The following is a 21,809-nucleotide window of genomic DNA, read 5'->3' as shown; positions in this document are numbered from 1 at the left end:
GCGGTAAAAGCCGGCAGCTGATTGGCTGTGAGACCTTTCACTGGAGATGACGACGCAAGTCCGTGAGCGGCGATAAACATAAATTAAACTGTTATTCACACTTTCTGAGCATTGTGGGTTACTTACAGCCGCAGATTTAGCTTAAACGACTTGATGATGATGATACAGAAAAAAAAAAAAACTAAAGTAAAATTAAACAATGAACTGATGTATTTATTAACTGCATTTAATATCTTCGATGCAAAAATGCCAAGGAATGTCAGTAATGTAAGTGACTATGCAAAAGTAAAATCCAGCTTTCACTCATCCACTTTCTTATCCGCTTACAACTATGGAAGACGCATTTAGATTTTCCATCTAAGAACCAATACAACACTGTAAAATTAGTCCATTACAAGGCATGCGTTTAAAGCCTCTTATAGGTTAAGTGAATGAGCAAAGATTTATATAAAAAAGAAAGATTGGGAAATATATTAAAGTATTCAAACTCATCATTCATTACTTGTAACTGCTGTGTTCCAGCAATTAGAGCAGATGGAACTAGCTTCAACTAACTAGCTAGCTAGCTAGCTAAAACTGTGCCCACCCCCTACACACACACACACACTTTTTTTTTTTTTTTTTTTTAAATAATAAGGTAGACTTTTAACTAATTATTCTCCAAAATGGTCATTTAGCTGAGACACACCTTTAAGGGGCCAATCAAAACACTGGTTTGATATTCAACAGTGTGTTTTTTCCCCAAAAAACTTTGGCTGGTCTCTAATGAAACAAAAATCGAAGTTACTACAAAAGCACGTAATGGGGCTAAAGTACAAGTAGAAGCAGAGTAAATACATAAAGTATTTACTTGTGAAATGTAGTGAATGAGAAGGAGACAGGTGTAACAGTGAAAATGCATCTTGTGGTGTAAGTGAAGGTGGATAAGATTAAATAACTGAGGTTGACCATTCAAAGGAACAGAGTGCACAAGAGAGGTGAAGCCAGTGGAGATGCGTGTTGGGTGATATGCAAAAAGAAGGATAGCAGCAAGAGAAAAAAAGGAAGGTTTACAAGATGGTTGTGGGACCAGTGATGTAATGATTGGAGGCAGTGGCAATGATGAAGATGTTAAAATCTTTACCCAGAGTGAGCAGGATGGACAGGATAAGAAATTAATACATTATAAGGACGTTAGAGAGGCAAGGCTGAGATGATTTGGGGGTGTGCAGAAGATTGATTTGTCAGGCAGGAGTTAAAGAAAAGGGCATCACAGAGAAGATTCGTGGATGTACATGGAAGAAGGATAAAAGGATGAAGGCTAAGATGGAGACAGGCACGAGGCTTCCTGCCATTCAGGACATTTATCTCCAGCGATCCCTCCGTAAAGCACACAGCATCATCAAGGACCACAGCCACCCAGCACATCAGCTGTTCTCCTTGTTACCATCTGGCAGACGTTACAGGAGTCTGTCTGCTCGGACTACAAGACTTAAAAACAGTTTTTACCACCAAGCCATACGACACCTCAACCACAACACTTAAACACACACAACACAGCACTCAGAAGCTACCCTGCAGCTTCACAAGTACTCTGTTTAAATCTGCACTGGTCACTTCACTTTATTGTCATTGATATTTATATTTAAAAGTGCAATACTGTAATTTTCTGCTGCTCATTCCTGTGCAATATCCCATCTGCCCTCCCGTCATATTTCTTTTCAAGATTTTCTTATTTAATCACTAGTGTACATATATTTATATTTATACATACATATATATTTAGTCATCTTTTCTCTTTTACCATGTCTCTCTAATATTTTGCTCCTTACTATTTTTCTATTTTTTTATTATTTTATTTTATTATATTTTATTACATTTTCTCCTACTGTATCATGCTGCTGAGTGACTGCTGCTCGTCAAACACATTTCATTGCAATGTTGACCCTGTGCTAACTTGCATATGACAAATAAATAATAAATAAAACTGAACTGAGACAATCTGCTGTGGCAGCCATTACAGGAACAGCTGAAAGAAGAAGAAGAAGGAGGAGGAGGAGGAGGGAGGGCAAAGAGGAGGAGAATTAATAGAAGTGTATCAACACTGATATTTTTGATTTCATAACTCAGTTGATGACACTTTGCTCAAAAATACTTTATTATACTCCCTTAATATTCTCAATTCAACTCTGAACTTAAATACTATAAATGACACTATAATAATAATAAAAATAAACCCTTAAGAACACAATAAGGAGACTGAACCAATCCCCTTCACTGAGTCCCGGATTCAAGGTCCATGATGAGCACTCAGTGTTCATTTTAGAGTTAAATCCCTCGACAAAACAAAGAAAATAGAAAATAGAAAACCAAAAGCTTGGCGTTCTGAGAATCACTGATCTCTTGAATTCATTCATTTCACTGTAAAGCCCACTTTCAGAGGCTTATTTTCCATCACTCCTGCTACTCATATTGCCAGATTTCTCGTCTGCATTGCTTGTGATTAGCTATATTTGAGTTTAGTCATCTTTAGCTGAAACTTGATGTGAGCACTGGAGAACATCCTGACTTCAGCAGAAAAGCTGAGGTGTACAGTAAGCTATGTAAAGCTACTGCTGTGGTACAGACGGCGAGGCTTATCGTTCCATCTTTGCCTTTCTGTAGGTGGCACTTTCTTCTAGACCGCTATTTTCAGATTGTGTTTCCAGAATATTGCTTGCGTTAATATCCCAGTTTTTTCTTGTAATTAACACCAAGGGGCTGAATGCTGTTTTCTTTTGATTGTGGTTTGTTCACAGCCTCTCTGTCTGTGCATTCCCATACCAAAGAAATACCTGCAAGCTATGGATGTCACTTCATTCCCTTTGCAAGCACTTCCCCTTATCTGTTTTCCTTCAGGTGTAGCTGCAATCATCTGACTGGCAGCTGGCATGTGTGCCAGCTCTGTGATTACACAAAGAGTAACTCAAACATGGTTTACATGTAAAATCATGTGTCCTACAATTGTAACTAGTGAGAAAGGCTTCCTTGGAATGTACAGAATCCAGGAAGTGTGCAGAAATGTGTGACTAACTGTCTTCTTAGAGCTAAGAATCAGCGAGTCATCGTCTCTGGGTGATATCAGCGCTCAGAGAAAAATGGAGTTTCCCTGCTGAGTGCAGACAAAGGATCAAACAGCAATGCTGGGTGATTGTGTGCAGATACTGATATGTGTTTCAGAATTTTTAAACTGCACTGTCACGAGTGTCCCTGTAAACACAGACACTGACTTTAAGCCCCTCTGTGTAGCATTTATAATGGGTTTAGAACTCACAAACGCAAATGTAGAAATGCATTTGCAGCTATAAGGAGAGTTTAAGCCAGTAATGATATAGTCTGTCCTATGGAGACATATTTTTATGGTTTATTCACAGCACAAAGCTCCACTTGTGTGGCTAGAATGCAATTGCATTTACAGGACATCAAATGTTGCTCTAGTGCACATGAATGCTAAAAATGCAGCAGCAGAAAGCGTAGCCAAAGTAGGTTTATCTCGACCTTTTCCCCTCACATTAATGAAACTGTGAGAGTTGGCTTCACAGCAGCAGTTATCAGCTGTGAGTTACCTGAACTACTGACGCAACACTGTCTGAGATGGGGATCAGAGTTGATAAAAAGAAGAAAGAAGAAGAATTTCTTCCTGCAACAACAATGGGAGAAAGGAAAGCTCCTGAAAGACGTCTTTTTTTAAAGTATGTGGCTCATATGAAGGGGAGGGAATTCCCTCGGCACATCCAAGCAAGCGCAATTACTGCCACATATTAAAGGAAGTATGAGGAGAAATTCCCTCATGGTGGAGGGTCATGGGAAGACGCTGTCCTCGTCTCGAAAGCGACTTTAAATGTTTTTTGTTTTTTTGTTGCGTATTTTGTTATCAAAACACAGCCTTGCCACAATGCAGCACGTATAGCTCCGAGTGAGAAAAACACGCGACTCGAGGCGGGATTTAGCAGATTGAGGTTAACGTGAGAGAAAAACAAAATAAGTATCATGACTCTTCAGGGGCTTTCCGCAGCTTCAGCATGTACCCTTTACATACGAAGGACAGGTGCAGAGTGACCCCGCGGTTTATCAGACATGACTCAAACAGTGCTTGCATTATTCAAAATAGTATGTTCCGAAAAAAAAAGAAGTGCGATTCATTTTTTGGAGCGAACTGCCATCGATAGATCGCAGATTACAGCGCAACTGTGCGCAAACTGAGTCACCAAAACAACAACTCGGTAGTTCGTACTAAAATGGATGCTCGCTCGAAGCCGTTGTGTTGTTATTCACGCAGTATAATGGAAGGAAGGAGTAGTCTCCCTCTATTAGCAAAACTGGATGACTGAGCAAAAACAAAACAACAACAAAACCCCACACTTTCATGTCATTTCACGTCTTCCGTGAGTCACTAGAAGTTAACCCGGCTTTAGTCCAGAGGAATTCAGCAGCAGTTCTTTACTTTATAAGGGTTCACAAACGGATTACACAACACAGAAACATTTGTGTGCTTCTGCTTCAACCACACCACAAAGCGCTATAATAATACTAGTAATAAGACTACTAATAATGGATCTGTAGCGACCCCTGTTGGCAGCAATGTGAAACTAGTTACCACCAGCTTTTCCAGATCGGGACCAAATACAGCTTCTTCTACTTGAGCTGTTATTTTTAATCACTCTCAAATGATCAAGCAATGCAAAGCTCGTTCATATTAAGGTGATGAATAAGAGGCATTCATGCTTCCAGTCTTTTAAATGCTTATTAGACCTTTATGGTCATAGTTAGGAGAACCTTCATAAACTGAGTTTGTGCTTATGAATTCCAGAAGAAGGCTAAACTGCAGGATTCATTTGTTTTGGGTGTGTTAAGTAAGTACAATGCGTCTGTTTGCTTCTAAGGAATTCACTGCGTCACGCCTGGGATGGTTTTGCCCTCTGATTTTTGTAAATTTTTCTTTTCTTCCGCTAAGATTACCTTTACTTTTGTCCCAGAAGAACAATGAGAAAAAAACAGAGCTGATTCTGCCAATGACGAACAAGGGCCACAAATTGTTAACAAATAAAAGAACTAAACAAAAAACAAATGAAGTTGGTTTGGGTCAACGATGCTTGCATTCTTATCTAATGTGCTTTTCAATATTTGATAATAATGTTCAGTCGGCTCTCAGGCAAGAGATAAAAAACCTATAAAGAACCAAAATCATCCATCTGAACTCAACTGCTTTTGTGTTTTTAGATATAAAGATTAAATATTTACTGACCTTTGAAAAGTTGAGATAGATTATAAATATTGTACTGCTGGGGAAAAATAACTCAGCGAAGACGATCCTAAACTACAGATTTTGGCTCTGTGGCTTTTTGCTGAAGTGCTGAACACTGTTACAAATGTGCTGTTAGATTCAACCTGGGGATGTTATTTTGGAAATGAAAACACACAGACAGACAGTTGGACATCCTTTAGAAACTTTATTACTCAGCATATCACAACAAATGCCGTTTACATACCCACACTTGTCCACCTTCTCTTTGGTTCTTCTGCCTCGTTAGCCGAATGTGCCACTTTGACCACTGCACCAGTGTCAAGTTGGCAGCCATCCTTCAGTTATCACAGTACTGTACCTTCGATGGGGACAGCATCAGCACTGTGATAACTGAACCAGGGCAGCCTGTCAAATCTAGCAGTCCAAGACTTCACTCCACTTTGTCATCCACCAATAAAATCCTTGCTGTAGGTCAGCAGGTGCAAAGATAACATTCCATTTGCATTTTTTTGCAGCTCGTTTTATCCTCATGCAAAGCAAGTTTTGCAAATTTATTTTGCTTACAAATGAATAATTTGAAATAACCTTTCATTTACACACCAACAACCATGTAACGCAACATGTGATATTTATAAAGTGTCCTTTACACCAATGGTCTTCAGCTCTCTAAACATGAGAAAACTGGTAAAATAATAAAGTCAGGCAGAGGGAGGGGGAAAAGCAAACAAAACAAACTATATGTTTAAGAGAAACAAATATCTGGACCATGTGTAAAGTTGCAGACAATTACAGTCACAGAATCCTCTTCATCCAGGCGTCTCCTGTATGAAATCCATCTGAGAGCCAGATGATGCTACAGTAGTGTGTCAGTTTATTCAGGCTTTTTTGGGTTTTTTTACCACCTGCACAATCAAACTAATGCCCCTCACTTATCGATGATTTTAAAAGGCAGACTCTGCTATGCATTAAGCTATATCCTAATAATGTTTCTACACCCTTTTTCCTTGCTCAGGTATGAGAGCTGCACAGTGAGAGTCACGGATGCCTCGGTGGAAAGCTGTGAAAAGCGGTTTTCAGAAGGAAAGACGATTTTTTTTCACAGGGGTTTTACCTGTCTTGAAAAGGGGGCGTGGCAATAAATCATGCACAAGACTGCGCATGCGGTTTGATCCGCTTAGTTAGTCGTAGTCCTCGTTCCACATAAAAAAACCAAAACAAAACCACTCGGGTTTTCGTCTTTGTTTCCATTTCGCTGCCACGCACAAAGGCTAGCTAATGTTTTCCATCTTGAAACAACAACACTGCATTCCCTCACCGCCTTCCCGCCATGACTTCTTCGACACAAATTGCCTACTGTACATAGGCTATTCGTACCAGCACAAGGCCGAGTGATGTCAGACTTGTTATGATTCTCCTCGCGGGTTCCTCCCCTTCCCCCTCCCTCCCCCGCGCGCGCGGCGCGAGAAGCCTCTCGAGCAGTCCGGTCGCGTCGCTGGCCGTAGCTGCTCCTCCTCCTCGTCGTCTGCCCGCCCTCCGTACTTCATGTAAACAACTCCATTAGCCCCACTGCACAGGGGCACTAGCCAAAAATAAATAGATAAATACATAAATAAATAAAAATGGCCGTGTCAGACGTGGACAGCAAAGCAACATGTGTAACAACTAGACAGAGCAGCGGTTTCAGGCTCAGAGCGACGTCTGCTGTTGGTAGTGACTATAAAAACAGTCCCTGTGATGAAAGCGCGTCCATATTGCGTAAGCCCTTAATGTAAATAGTCGAGGAATGGCTTATAACCCACTAACAGTGAAGGCAGCAGGGAGGCATAGAGACCAGGAGTAAAGACAGTAAAGCGACCTAAAGAGGAATAAGCACTGTCGAAGCTTGTCGTTGCTTTCTCCCCTCAAAGAAGAAAAAAATTTAAAAGTTGGCCAAAGAGAAACAACACTGTTATTTACGTCAGCTCACGCAAACATGCACAGTTGTTTTCACTAGCATAAATGTGCACGTGAAAAAAGCGACTTGATGCAAAAACACACACACATATATATATATATATATATATATATTTACACATAAGTGCAACGTTCGCAGTGAATATTGTGCAGCCAAACGTTAACGCCCAGCGTTGCACACACACCCCTTTTCTGGGCAAAAACATTCAGCATGCTGTTGAATCTAAATATAATCATTTCTTTTTAATTGCATCCAACTCGCATTTAACGTGTGACGAACAACGAGCTCGCTTACCTGCAATCCCCCTGTTTAACGCCCCGTGTTTACATGAATATTTTTAATGACGCAGCAAGACCACACAGAGCAACGTGATTGTCGCCATTTTTTGTTGTTATTGAATTCTCCAAAGCCATGTGACAAAAAAAGGGAGAGAAAAAAAGATCGTGATTTTAAAATCAGGTTTCCGGTTTCGCGGACAAAAACTACTTTTCCGAAGCTAAAAAAATAAAAATAATAAAATAGAATAAAATTAAAAGGAAGGAAAAAAAGGTTAATCTTCTGAGCTGCTGGTCTGATGGATTAGTCTGGTTATTCCACTGACTGAAGACTCAAGGTTGTGCGCAGTATTTGACAGCTCCGGGACGCTGCCGCCGCCGTATGGCTCGCAACAAGTACTCCCTAGATTCCACCCGTGCGCAAATGTTTCGCGGAATGACGGCGTCTCGTTTGCTTGTTTCTGCGCCTCATGCCAGCAGTGCGAAAGCGTGAGAAATTAAGCGGCGTTGTAAAGGCTCCGATCGGCTGCAAATGCTGTCAACAAGTGGTGAAATCCAAGCATAACCAACTACTTTTAATGATTAGCGGGGTAACGAGCACGATTTTAACGCAGAACTCTCACCATTGGTTTAAAGTGACCTTCCCACTGCGAAGCAATTAACTGTGTAATACAAATAAACCCACTTTTTTTTTTTAAGACCGACAATAATTATTTTATTTTTTTAAATAATCTTTTTCCTTTTTTCCTTGTTTTTTTTTTATTATTTTGATGTATTTGTACGCGCCTACGTGAGGTAAATATTATTATTTTAACACGTGGCTATGGTAGATTGGCAGATAGATGGATGGATTTATTTTCTATGCCGTTGTTACATATAATAATACAATTAATGTAAACGTTCCCCTCTCTGTCTTAGAGTGACCCATTAGTCTACATATGTTTGTGGGCTGTATATTTAAAGAAAACTACATTAACCAGTTTACCCTGCGACGTTCTCCCATCCGCATTTTTTCTGGATGAATGTGCGCAGTAAAATAGGGCGTTCTGGAGACTCCCTCATTCATTTGCAGACAAATCGCTAGTCTTAAAGACGAAGGCGTAGCGTAACGTATCCATAAGAGAGCCTGAAGAAAAAAGAAAAAAAGGTGTTTCGACTTGATCCGAGTCTGAGAGCAGGATAGTCCCACTGTGCGCAGAAAGTGGGCTCTGTCTGCGTAAAGATCCACAGACTCCAGAGATAGGCTGAAATTTACATTGGCAGAGTTTTTTTTTTTTTTAAACCGTCCTAACCTTAGATCTGTTTGATTGCTCATGCTTGCAACTGATGAGGAATTTAATTAAAAGGTGAGCCTATCTCTGTCTCTGACGCACAACCTGCAGAAGTGACATCTGAGCATCTTAGAGTTTTTGTTTTCACAGTAGCTTTTAAGATATGGCCAAGTTATTCCGAGCTGCTATCATGGGTCCACCGGGATCAGGGAAAGGAACGATATCCCAGAGGATTGCGCAAAGTTTTGGCCTGCAGTATCTGTCCAGTGGTCATTTTCTACGAGAGGGCATAGCGGCAAAAACAGGTAGGATATGCACAGCAACCCAAGCGGCAATACTGTGGTGTAAACAGGAAGAAACCGTGCGCAGAGGGAAAAGTTGATGCAACTCTTAATTTTCTTCCCTGCATATCTTAAATTCACGACCCTCCTTCTCCCACGAATGCAAAAATAGCAAAAATACCAATCCTGCTAAGGTTGCAGGAGGAAGTTGTGCGCATTTGTTTGTGTCCACAGTTGTTTCACTGCAAACTTTGAGCCCTCTATCCAAACTGCACCGAGCAAGACATTTATTGTTACTATCAACTGTATCTGATTTCAGTCAAATTCACCCAGAGCACTAACTCCAGCAGTTTCTCCAAACAGCCTAAAACCGTTTCTTTCTGTCTTTCTTTCTTTTTTTGGGTTTTTTGCGTGCGTGTGTCTCTCTGCACTTCCTCATTGTGGCTACAAAAACACAGTCAGTTTAATTCCCAGCATGTGCCAAGCTCACACTGACAATAACATTTAGTTCACTATGGAGGGCTTAAGTAAAAACACATGTGCCTTAAGAAAACCTTGCTGCCATGTTTCAGGAGATATATATATATATATATATATAATGTTTGCTTGACAAACCCTGTAACTTAGCATGAATCTTTTATGCAATTATCTAAGTAGGCCACAGAGTTTACACTGTAATTTCAGATGGATAAGGCTCCAGGTTTGTAGAGTGTCTGGTGAGACCTCCACACTGACACAACAGGCCCAGTCCTGTTTTGTTTATGAACTTCAGAATCCGGAATCACAAACAGACACACGTTGTCTGTTTTCACCTGTCTGTTGTGTATCAGAGGCAGGCTTGCTGGTGAAGACCTATGTGGAGAGAAGCATGCTGGTGCCTGACCATGTGATGACCAGATTGATGCTGCCCAGACTGGAACAGCTGAGCGGTCACAGCTGGCTGCTGGATGGTAAGAAGAACTGGGTTGTTTTTTGTTACAATGAATGCTTCTTTCTTTTCTTTGCTTTGCTTTACTTTTTCATTAACACTTACATATAGCACCCTGCCCCACTACTCTGTCTTTATTGTTTGTAGTGAGGTTGGGAGGGATGTTTTCATGATGCAGCCTCATGGCAGTGTTAGGAACTGCCAGCTATCTTTCAAATCTGATTGGCCACCACTCGGTGCCACCCCTCAAATCCTGACGCTGAAAGCTAGAGAGAAAAAAAAAGAAAGAAAGCAAAGACACACTTCTGTATTTTCAAAAATTAACCACAAAGAGTCATATGCTTTGGCTTTACTTAAATCTGAGGGGATTAAAAAAATACTCTCCTCACTATTCTACATGTGAGTAATGAAGTTTTATGGTCCGATGACCTGGATAACTAAGAACCTTCACAGACTTTTAAGGTACTGGTTTTGCAAGTGTGTGTACACGCTTCACAGGTAAAATAAAATGTAAAAAACACTTTCCCCTGCTTATTTAAGCATTTACAGGCAATAGCATTGGTCCATTACCTTTCACCCCCCCCCCCCCCCCAAAAAAAAGATCACTTTTTTATGATATTCTAACCATATGCTAATAATCACATACTTTTCATCAGTCAGTCATTAATAGCAGTCTTTATACAGGATACTCATACTTTTGGAGGAACTTGTTACATGAATAAAGCGCTGACTTTGCAGGTTACCGTGTCTTTTTCAAGGTTGAATATTAGCCACTGCCATCAAGAGAAATGCAAAACATTGACGAAACAAGCTAGTGGGTGTTAAACCAATTCAAACCTTGAAGCATGAACAAATAATTGAGCAAGAGGGAAAGCAAATCAAGGTTACACACACACACACACACACACACACACACACACACACACACACACACACACACACGCCTGCATTTCCTCGATCATGCCTCTATCATGCCTTTGATAGTCTGTGTTGCTGGTGCCAACTGGATATTTGGTTTTTACCATTCAAAGTTCATGTCATGCTTTCATTTACCTAGCTACATACATGCACTATAGACTCCCAGTCTTTGGCATGTCTTCAGTATTTTGTGTCTCTTTCTGTGTATCTTTGATTTAGTGCTTTTCTGTGATTCATTTGTGGGCTCTGGCATGGCAGCTCTAACCCTGGTGGTTAGAGTTTTAACGGTGCATTATTAACCAAAAAAAAGAACAGGAGGGTTCGAGAACTGTCAGTTCTTGGACACAGAGGAAAGGTACAAACCAGGAACACTGTGTAATGTAACATTTAAGGTCAACTGTAAAAAAAAAAAAACCTGCATTGTCATAGCCAACAGAACTAGAAATACAGAATCCATTTGTAGATTTGACTTCTGCCATCGTACGTCCTTGAAAAACTTTGTATCGATTCCTTGTGTTCCGTAGGTTTCTTGGCTTGTGGTTTCTGAGTAAAAAAAGAGAAAGGAAGAAGTGTCCAGATAAAGATCAAAGCACCCAAAACAAATGTTTAATGTGCAAGTGTCATAACAAAAACATGGCATAAAATAGGGGCTGAGCCCCATCCCCCGAAGTCCACAGTTGTCTCCACTGCTTTGACACCGTTTAGTTCCAGGTTGTTGTCTCTACATCAGGCTGTCAGACGGTCAGTTCCCCCCTGTAGGCAGACTCATCCCCACCTGAGATGACCCCAATAAGGGTCATGTTGTCTGCAAACATCAGAAGTTTGAAAGCATAGTGATTGGAGGTGCAGCAGTTAGACACAGGGATTGGCAGCATGAATGAAAGGCGCTGGCTTGTCATTTCTGCTGGTGCTCGATAAAAGCCGTGTAACTGAAAGCTTCGGGGTTTTTTCACCCCATTCATTCACAAGTGCAAAATCCTGATATAATATCATGACTGCAAGCCATTCCACAGGAAAACTGTAAACACCTTCTGCCAGCTGGTGATATTAGCAAGAGGAAATAACAGCATCTGAAACTGTAAAACAGAATATTTCACGTGTAAACTGTTTCTTCCTCAGGTGTGATCGTACCTTCAAAAGTGCACATTCACTTTTTAGTCTTTTAGCTAACTCAGTGTGTAACATTGGTTTTTCCTGGTTGACCACTCGATGACTCATGTTTTCCCTTCCCTCTCCCTGACTGTGCCTAGGTTTCCCCCGCACACTCGGACAGGCTTTGGCCCTCAACAATTTGTATCAGCTAGACTTGGTTATCAGCCTAAACATCCCCTATGAGACTCTCAAGGAGAGACTGAGCGACCGCTGGATCCATCCAGCCAGCGGCAGGGTCTACAACATGGGCTTCAACCCTCCCCGAGTGCAGGTGTCAGCAGCCTGGAAGTGGCAGCATAGCCACAAAGTTTGAAATAGTTTGGAATTTAGATTTTTATTTTTTGTGTGGATGTTTCTTCCTGACGGGTTTTGTGTCATTGTGGGTTTTTTTTTAAGCTGTTAGGGATTTAGTGCCTTTCTTCTACAGGGTGGAAACCTGCCAAAATGAAAGGCTGAAACCAGACGAGGGGGAGGATTGTTGCCACACTCCTGCACCACCACCACCACAGCTTTGTGATTAGTTTTCTTTAGTTTCTTTATTTTTTTTAAAGTTTCCAAAGTCCCAGTTAGCACATAATCACAACTATCTTATATTATATATAACTGACTTATCATTATCTTAAATATGCAATATTTAACATTGTGTGACTCATAGTGGTGTGACGTGAAGATATGAAGACTCCAGTGCACGTTAGCGATTCACAATTATGATATTGTTGTTTTTACGGAGTATTTTGTATAGTTAAAATGTTCTTAAAACAACTGCAAATTGTAAGCATGAACTAATTACAATGGAATCAGATTGCCATATTTTTTATCTTATGTCGACTATAATATTCCTGAAAGTAAGCTCCTTAAGATCAATATATGGGTATCATGTTGACTGCATATTGTGGACTTAATGCAGCATGCGGAGGCAAATGCACTGTTGTTTGCTAATTTAGTGTATTGTACTGTGCTTCAATCCCATTTGCAAATGTCATTTCACGGATTTGTGTTGTGTTTGCCTATGCTGCATTGTTGTAACCTATCATTGCCTTCCTCAGGGTAAGGATGACATCACAGGAGAGCCACTGATTCAGCACGATGACGACAAGCCGGAGGCTCTGACGGCCAGACTGAGACATTACAAAGATGTGGCAAAACCCGTAATTAATTTGTACAAGTCAGTAAATACTTGCACTTCATTTGATCTTACTTTATATTTTGTTTTTTGTTTTTTTTACATTTGTTTAATCATAGTCATATTTAAATAGCTTCTAGAGGAAATATAAAGTATGATAATTTAATACAAGTAATACAGCTTGGGTTTGAACATTACATGTATGTCTTGATGCATGCTCAATCATCCAGGTATGTAAATCTCCAAAAGTTGATTCTGTTCATCTGGACATCTTGAAACGTTTCTCCCACTAAAAACGCTACGTCCAGATGAACAGAATCAACTTTTGGAGATTACAGTTGCATGTGTGTAAATGTTTGGTCACAGAGCTAGAAATAAGTGACTTCTTATTACCCTACTTCATCTCTACATTGTCAAGTTTGCATTAGTTGCAGTTAGCATGGCACGCCTGACTCTCAAATTATTGTCAGTTCAGTTGAAATGTGGGGATTGTAGGAAATAAGCTAATAGAAAAGTCAATACACTTGATGCATCCGTTCTAAATTGTCCATTTTGTGGTACAGCCTCCAGATAATGTAAGAACTGTACCCACAACCTGCTTTTCCTCTCATTTGTTCTCCTATTTCTTCACTCAGGTCACAAGGAATCCTGCACTCATTTTCTGGTACAGAGACGGACCGGATTTGGCCTTATATCAATTCTCTCCTCAGCACCAAGATGCACACACAGCCATCAGATACCTGCCAAGCTCAGACACCATGAGTCTACCCCGATTGAACAAAAAACCAAGGGGAAGGGTGGGAAGAAGTGCAGTGGTGCCTTTACGTACTGGCCTGGTGTCAGCTTTCGGTTTTGCCATTAAGAGTGAACTTTAGAACAATGGACCAGGTCACTGACACACACGTTTCTCATTGACTGTCCAGTTTTCCAAACGAAAGGTTGTATGAAAATTTTCAAAGACTTATAGAATGAAGATTGTGACAAATTCAGATTCAGAATCCTGACAGTAAAACATTCAAGATCGTTCAAGCCGGCTAAAAACCAAAATGCTTAAACATCCAAATTTTGTACAACACTTTCATTAATCAGTTTATCACGCATGAATTTTGATCTTCAGTTGCTCCGATCCAACCACTGAATGAGCCAATATGGGTAAAGTAAAGTAAACACTAACGTCTGATTTATTTTATAGTAAAACCAAAAACGATGGGGGAAATAATACTCACATGATTAAAAACACTTACAGTTTTTTAAATATAAATCACAGCATAAAATATCATCACATTATTGCCTAGAAAACACACATGAAGAGTAAATATTCTCATGCCATTGCCTTAACTGAGCAATAGTAATGTTCATCATCGCCCCTTATATGAAAACATCATTTGAGTCATTTGAGACACTAGAAACCTGTTAAAGCCTGTGTGCTACATGCAAAGTCATCTGTTACATACAGAACTGTTTTTTTTTTAATTTAAATGTATTTGTGATTGTACACTATAGCCATCAGTTACACAGACAGTGCAAGCTGTAACAAGCTGCTAATCTTTTTTGCTGAAATGCTGTTAACTTTGGTCTGCAGTCATCTTTGGACTTGTACAAGAATCCTGTACAGTGACTCAGCAGCACTGGGATGAAGATCAGTGCGTTCAGTATTGTTACATTCCTTAAAACATGCCATAAGGTTGCCTTGAGATTCTGATCACCAAAATGTGATATTTTTGGTATGCTGCAATGATTTTGCAGTGATTGTTCAGCTAAATACTTTTATGATTCGGATATGGTCATAGATGCAAAGATGTTCTCATGTCTGGATTGTTTGAATGTATAAATCAGTGCTGCAGGGTGAACAAAATGTAGTAGGTCTTTGCAGACTTTGCTTTGTGGCTTTTTTTGTTTCATGTGATTGTTTGAAAGTTGCAGGTGATTATTCACAATACACAATAGCTTATGAAATGATGACTGAGACGGTAATTTAGCCACACTAATAACTAAAACACATCCATCATCAAATACGTTTCTAAGATATTTGATGTAGCTCTGTTAGTGCTGTCCAACCATTTTAAAAACTTGTATGTAAATTAGCATCTGTTTTATTCACTGCAGCACATTTCCCATGAGCTTCTCTTTGTTTTACATCCCAGGTTTGTAATGAGGTTTTTTTCTTTCATTATCTGTGTTTTGATTGTATGGGTATGTTGTACATTTGATTTAAAAGTACTATGAGTTGACTCTCATATTGTAACCAGAAGACCAAAGAGGAAGTAGACATGAGAGTGCAACAGAGCCCGGGGAAGGAGCAAAATAAATTGATACATATTTGCTAATGTAGGACAAATCCAGACTCTTAGAGGGACGTGGGTTTACACTGTGCAGTGTAGGACTGAATGCTTCTTAAATGAATGGATGTGGCAATGGGTTTGCCTGGTGTTCATAAAGTGTTGTCAAAACATGTTAGGCATGTTAAATCTGTTTACCCAGGTTTCATTCATTCAGTCAGCTTTCATTGTTATTCTATGCGATTAAGCCAGTACTTGCTTAGCAACATGCACTTGTGCACAACTAGATACGTTTCTTAAGATCATGCAATATTGTGTACGAGACCTAGGAGATAATTAAATGAATGACAATAATGGGTGTACAAAGACACACCTTGTGTGTACAGTGTGTTCTTTAAACTGTTTCTCTACTTAATAAAGAGGGCTGTGTCACCACAACAACTTGTGCAATAGCTACTCCTAGGACTTTAAATACAGTGCACGCTTCTGTCTATACTAATGTAGTCTCTCTTCCTTCTTGTCTGTCTTTCTTTCTAGAAAATATAAATGTGTGAATCTTGTATCTCTCAAATCCTCTGAGGAAAGCAAAACGCCAAAATCTAAATGTGTGCCAGCTGCAGGGCATATTTAAAAGACCAACGCTAACACACACTGAAACCACACGAGCATGCTTAGGAATACTATCTCTGTCCTCCCTTCGTGTCTAATCCTCTCTGATCTGTGAATCAACCCCACGTGAATTAGAGCTTGGGTGAAAGGCCTTCTCCACCGTCGCGGATTACCGTCTCATCTGCTGTGTTTACCTTCGACGGGAGGCGCAGCAGGGTCGACTGTGAACACCTGATTCAGATTTGGATGATGAACAATGTTCTCACCTGCAACAAACCAAATCAAACACGAGGATTATTATTATTATTATTATTATTATTATTATTATTATTATTATTATTATTATTATTATTATTATTATTATTATTATTGCCCGGGAATGGCACAGGTACCGATCGATTTTCTATCGCCCATTTGCTGGGAGCAGGCGCACCCTCCGTTTGCGAGGTGAGCCTGCTGCTTGGGAGGAGGGAGGAGAGGGCGGGGCGGCGGGGGAGTCTCTGGCTGGCTGGAGCAGCATCTAATAACCAACTCGCAAAATAAAAACAAACCAACAAACACGAAAACACCAGACATTATGATACAGACTTATAATTTGCACCGATGTTTTTTCGCAATTCTGTACGCGAAAAGTGAGCGCGAGAGCCCTCGGTGCGCCTGCTCGCTGCCGAAGTCAAAGTAAAACTTTATTGTCATCTCCGCTACATACAGTCCAGTATATAGAGAGACGAGACGACGAGGCTCCAATTACAGCAGTGCAAGTAAACAAACAATATATATATAAGAAGAGTAAGAAAATAAACATACACTTTAGGACTAGGGGTAAAGGGATCAATAACAATTTAAAATTTATATTTTACAGTTTGATGATTTAAAGTCTCACACACAACCTGTCGAAAGGGGAGGGGGGCAGCTGCTTCCAAGTAGATCACATTTCATTCATAATGATGTAAATCCAAGCCCATGATGTATTCATGATTTGAGTCCTGGGTTGTGTGAAATCCCAGAAATAAACAAAGTGAATCTGTGAACTAAGGTGTAGGTCTTTTAGGTTATGTTGTGGCGATCCTCGATATGGGGGATTTGTGTTCATACTGGAGTGCGAAATTAAAACCAATGGAAGATGGACAAGAAAAGTTCAAAGCCATCAGGTGGTCAGTTAAAAAAAAAAATAGAAAAGAAGAGGAGGAGAAACAAGCAAAAGATACAGGTAAGCAGATGTGTCATTGGATAATGGCAGGTCATCCTGAAACAATCAGAATCAGAATACTTTATTAATCCCTAAGGGAATTATGTGGGTTACAGTTGCTCCAAGAAGAAATGGTAAAAAATAGTAACAGTAACAGACTAAACTCCAAACAATACATTATGTTACAGATTTTAATATTAATTAGTCATTGTCAATTGTTGATTTGTCCTGTTCTCATTGTATGACGAATTATGATGGCTGTTTGGTAGCCGTTTGCATACTATGCATACTCTCTCTCTCTTCATATGTGTGTGTGTGTGTGTTTCTCTGGTGAAATTCAGTATGGTTCCGACAACAGTTTTATGTCAATGGACAATCCTTAATGTGTGTGTGTGTGAGAGAGAGAGTGTGTGGTGGTGGGGGAGGGGGGGAAACATTCTCCTTGCTCTTCGCTTCTCCGTGCAGTCCACTCCGGGTTTTCCCCCTTCAGTTCAGGCAGGTTGCGCTGAGCGGCGCAGTTTCTACTGTACAAATTCACGAACATCCACGCTCCCACCACCGCCTTGCCTGTAACTCATCCACATCTTCTACAGATCTACCAATCGCCATCGCGGGACTTTGTTTGTTGATCATGTTCCAAAATGTGATTATATGATGATGCCGTAGCCTCCTGTTGTTTCTGTCATTTTTTTACGGGTTAACCTGGAGTTACCGGGGAGTTGTTACATGACAGCAGGTCTCACAGGGCGTTTTTAACGCACTGACCTTTGACTGGCAGCGAATGACAAATCAAAGGTCGGTGTCTGTGAGCAGAGCGCAAAGCGCATCTCCACCTCGGCACAAGACGGCGCTCCCGGGAGGATGGTAGAAGGCGCTCAGAAAGGTAAAGTCATCAGCTGGATTTTCTATTCGCACTCTTTGATTGAGTTTATGAGAATTACAATTTATCGTCTCGGGCTCTGCTGTGGCCTCAAAGCAGGAAGAGAAGCGGAGAGCATCACGATCCGTGTGTGGATGTTACATAATATCTACCTCCGGAGATTGTGGCCACTTCCCCGACAGTTCATCCCTGCTCGGTGGACAGATTTCGCTTCCAAGGAGAAATGTTTCCTCCAAGTTAGCATAAAAGAAGGATTGATTAGAGTTTAACAAATTAAAATACACTTGTTTCTGTGCAGTTGGCCTATATTTTGCAAGATGCGCTCACGATTAGGATGAATGACATCATTTGGGTTATTTCTGTCAGAGGCAACGATTTTCCCTCCCCCCCTTTGCATATAAGACATCGTGTCCCTTCTGCAAGAAAATCACAGCTATTGTTACTTTGCTCGTACTGGCATCGACCTGAGGTGACTGGCTCACGTCACGAGGACTGGCACTTTTCTTTTTTAGTAGTATTTAGATTTTTCTATTGGCAGGTGATTTCGACCATAACTGCATTTCAGGAAATCAGTTAAAAGCACATCCTGTATGTCCCGTCCTCAATTCAGTCTCGCAGGACAAATTTCAAGAAACAGAAACAGTTTAGTCAGAGCACCGGTGTTAAATAATGCTGTAGGAAGAGAGGGTGCTATGTATTTTCCATCACATGCACCATATTTATCACCGAGGGCTCGCTCTGGTTGAGAGGAAGGCTCCTCTGTTTTGATCCAATAGCGTACCTTTACATCACCAAACGTCACGCACACCACGTGAGCGGATTACAGGCCTTGGCGTGGATTGATGTTTAACCACTGCCTCACCTTTCGCACCAGGGTGTTATAGTCATCCCTCAGGATTTAGAGGATGACTTGTTTAATGCAAACAGGCGTAAATGGTTTCATTATGGCTCAGTATAAATTGTGTGCACAAGGGCTTTAAGGCTTTTTATGGTTAAGTGAAGAGAAAGTCAGATAAACAGGCAGCATCATTCTGTAGATTTTCATGACAGTGCTGATGAAAGCTACAGCAATGCACACTCCAGCAGCGACAATATTTACTCAGACATGTAAGAACTGATGCAACACCGGCTCAGCAGTTGATTCAGGTCTGTTACCTGATTTATCAGCAGAGTCGTGCAGCTGATGCAGCAGATTCCTGGATTCCGCTTTAACTGTTATAGGGATAATGATTAATCTTCAAACTACCTTTGAGGTACCTTTAATGGTAAAACCATTATAAACTGTGATACAGCCTCTTTTCACGTTACAGCAGTTGCCATATAGCAGTACAGTGGAAATAGAAATGAATTCCCAGAAGGTCATAATAGCAGCTTCTCCCATGTCGTTTAAAATTTAATGGAAAACAATATAAGAGGTGTATGGTGGTGCGGTGGTTAGCACTGTCACCTCACAGCAAAAAGGTTGGCCCATGTATTCAATAGATGAGCTACTGTAGCTCACTTTAGTGTCAGAGTACTCAGTGCATCACAGTTTGTTGCGTAAGGGGCTGCATAGCTGCAGACCAATCAGGGTACCCATGCTGACCCCTGTACGTCACTGTACAATGGACACAGAACTGGACCACAGAGAAATGGAAGAAAGTGTTCTGGTCTTATGAATCATATTTTCTATTACATCATGTAGATGGCTGGGTTTGTGCTTGCTGCTTACCTGGGGAACACCTGGCACCAGGTCGCACTATGGGAAGAAGGCCTTCCCACAAAGTAAAAAATATCTCAGGAATGGTTTGAGGAGTTTGATGTGTTGAGTTGGCCTCCAAATTCCCCAGATCTCAATCCAGTCGAGCATCTTTGGGATGTGCTGGACAAACAACTTCGATCAATGGAAGCCCCTTGCCACATCTTATTGGACTTAAAGGATCTGTTGCTAACATCCGGGAGCCAGATACCACACCTTCAGTGGTCTAGTGGAGTCAACGGGTCAGGGCTGTTTTGGCAGGAAAGGGGGACCAACATACTATTAGGGAGGTGGCCATAATTTTTTGCCTAATTGTAACCTTGACATTAAAACCAAATTTTTACAGATTATATTATATATTATAAAATACAGATTTGAATACAGAACAGACAAAAAGACAAACACAACGAGATGAATTAAAGCACATTACATGCTACAAATAAGTATTTAAGTTCATGTGTAATGACAAAGCAAAGAGCTCATACTGCACCTGCTTGCTGTGTGCTCAACATGCAGGGCATCACTGGCTAAATACTGGAAGGCACGGTTCGGAACTAGACTGGAAGCTCCTTTGCAACAATGCAGGAGCAGCACGTTGCATCCGGTTATGGCCGGGGTATCATTCTTCCCTTTTGGACATTCCGTTCCCGCTGTGCTTTGAGCTCCCGTCTATTTTCCTAAAAGGGTTTCCCAGGCTCATGTCCTCTTTTCAGAACCATGCAGGGTTTTTGTTGCCAGGGGACAAGGCCTAGGAAGGAAGCATGCCATCACTGGTCAGTGCTTTGTCCTACACGGACTTGGGGTCATAACACAAAAATGAAACGGACAAATTTGGAGCTAAGAGACAAATCTGCCTAATTTTAATGGCTATTAAAATCCAAGTTGGCCCAAAAAAAGAAAAAAAGAAAAAAAAAGAAATTCTTTATGAGGAAGAGTTTCCTTTTTGTGGCAAAGCATGGCACTATTGTGCCCCTGCTCTTATTCATTCTGACAGAGCCAGGAGTCCTTGTTCATTTTTAGTGCAGGAGTCAAATGAAAACTGTTCTCAGTTATGGTCCCCTAATCTGGACCTTATTTACACAAACAAAAGCAGCTCTAAATAAATTCAGGTGTTCAATTGCAACACTGGGAGCATTATCATTTAAATCAACAATTCATCTACACACACACCTCAGACCATTCAAATCTCTGCCTCTACTATGCACATGTCATTGCAAGCACGATTCATCATTCGACTCGAGTGTGGAAATCCAACAGTTTAGTCCCCTTCATCACTTAAAAATGAACTGATTTACTGGGAGAAAAGAAGCCACTGTTCAAATCATCTGTTGATTATGTGAGTCCATTTTAATTCCACATTTTTGCTGTCTTATTGTAAATTTTAATACCTTTGGGTTCTTTATTAGTTTTGCCCAAAACAAGTCACTTAAAGACATGGACTCTGTTAAACTGTGACATGCATTTTGAACTATTTTGGGACATTTAATATGATTTAATCCAGCATAAACACTGGAAGTAAGTGCAGTTCTTTACAATTGTCCTAATGCTTTGCATTAATGATATAACAAGTGAAAGATTTGGGATATTACTTACCAGATTTAAACGAATGCTTCTAGTCTCAACCAGCCTATTAGAGAGTGTGAGTGCAGCTTTAACGCAGGACGACTGTGAGTGAGTTGGGGTGGATTTCCCTTGTACTCAGTCGGGGACTACAGCAGTAGCACAATCGTCGTAGTAGAATGCGCTGCTGAGAAAGGGAGGACGCAATAGAGGAGAGAGAGAGAGAGGGAGAGAGAAAGAGAGAGAGAGAGAGAGACCACCCGGTTTTCTATCACAAACAGAGGAGAGCGGCCACCCTCTCATCCCCGGACATGTGGTGCACCCAGCAGCAGCAGCAGAGGAGGAGGCACTAGCAGCAGCAGCAGCTCGGGCAGTAGCGGCGGTGACGG

The 21,809-nt window shown here is 40.8% G+C and overlaps 2 protein-coding genes and 1 long non-coding RNA gene across 8 annotated transcripts in view; 2 read left to right on the top strand and 1 right to left on the bottom strand.

The window, feature by feature from the left end:
* Positions 1–8,494: 8,494 nt before the first annotated feature.
* ak4 (adenylate kinase 4) lies at positions 8,495–15,814 on the top strand. Of its 2 annotated transcripts, XM_085138660.1 has the most exons (6): positions 8,495–8,838; positions 8,914–9,068; positions 9,875–9,994; positions 12,141–12,313; positions 13,089–13,207; positions 13,801–15,814. In XM_085138660.1, the coding sequence occupies exons 2-6, from the start codon at positions 8,927–8,929 to the stop codon at positions 13,925–13,927; spliced, it is 681 nt and encodes a 226-aa protein (XP_084994786.1). In that variant the 5' UTR covers positions 8,495–8,838; positions 8,914–8,926; the 3' UTR covers positions 13,928–15,814. The 2 variants fall into 2 exon arrangements, with proteins under 2 accessions (XP_084994786.1, XP_084994785.1); XM_085138659.1 differs by having other exon boundaries at positions 8,500–9,068.
* LOC146498823 (uncharacterized) lies at positions 10,563–21,569 on the bottom strand. Of its 5 annotated transcripts, none has more exons than XR_014870342.1 (4): positions 21,454–21,569; positions 19,834–20,608; positions 16,248–16,319; positions 10,563–11,433 (listed from the first exon to the last, which is right to left on the bottom strand). It is a non-coding gene; the product is annotated as an uncharacterized LOC146498823 (long non-coding RNA). The 5 variants fall into 5 exon arrangements; XR_014870341.1 differs by having other exon boundaries at positions 10,564–11,695; XR_014870340.1 differs by lacking the exon at positions 10,563–11,433 and having other exon boundaries at positions 14,563–16,319; positions 19,834–20,109; positions 20,351–20,608.
* dnajc6 (DnaJ (Hsp40) homolog, subfamily C, member 6) overlaps positions 17,704–21,809 on the top strand; it is a 34,335-nt gene continuing 30,229 nt past the window's right edge. The window contains exon 1 of the mRNA XM_085138655.1: positions 17,704–18,125. Coding sequence (XP_084994781.1) covers positions 18,104–18,125 — 22 coding nt within the window. The 5' untranslated portion in view covers positions 17,704–18,103. The remainder of the gene's footprint in view (positions 18,126–21,809) is intronic.

Source organism: Neolamprologus multifasciatus, chromosome 17 (assembly GCF_963576455.1).
Source record: "Neolamprologus multifasciatus chromosome 17, fNeoMul1.2, whole genome shotgun sequence".
NCBI lineage: Eukaryota > Metazoa > Chordata > Actinopteri > Cichliformes > Cichlidae > Neolamprologus > Neolamprologus multifasciatus.
This window is presented reverse-complemented; position numbering and strand designations above follow the sequence as displayed.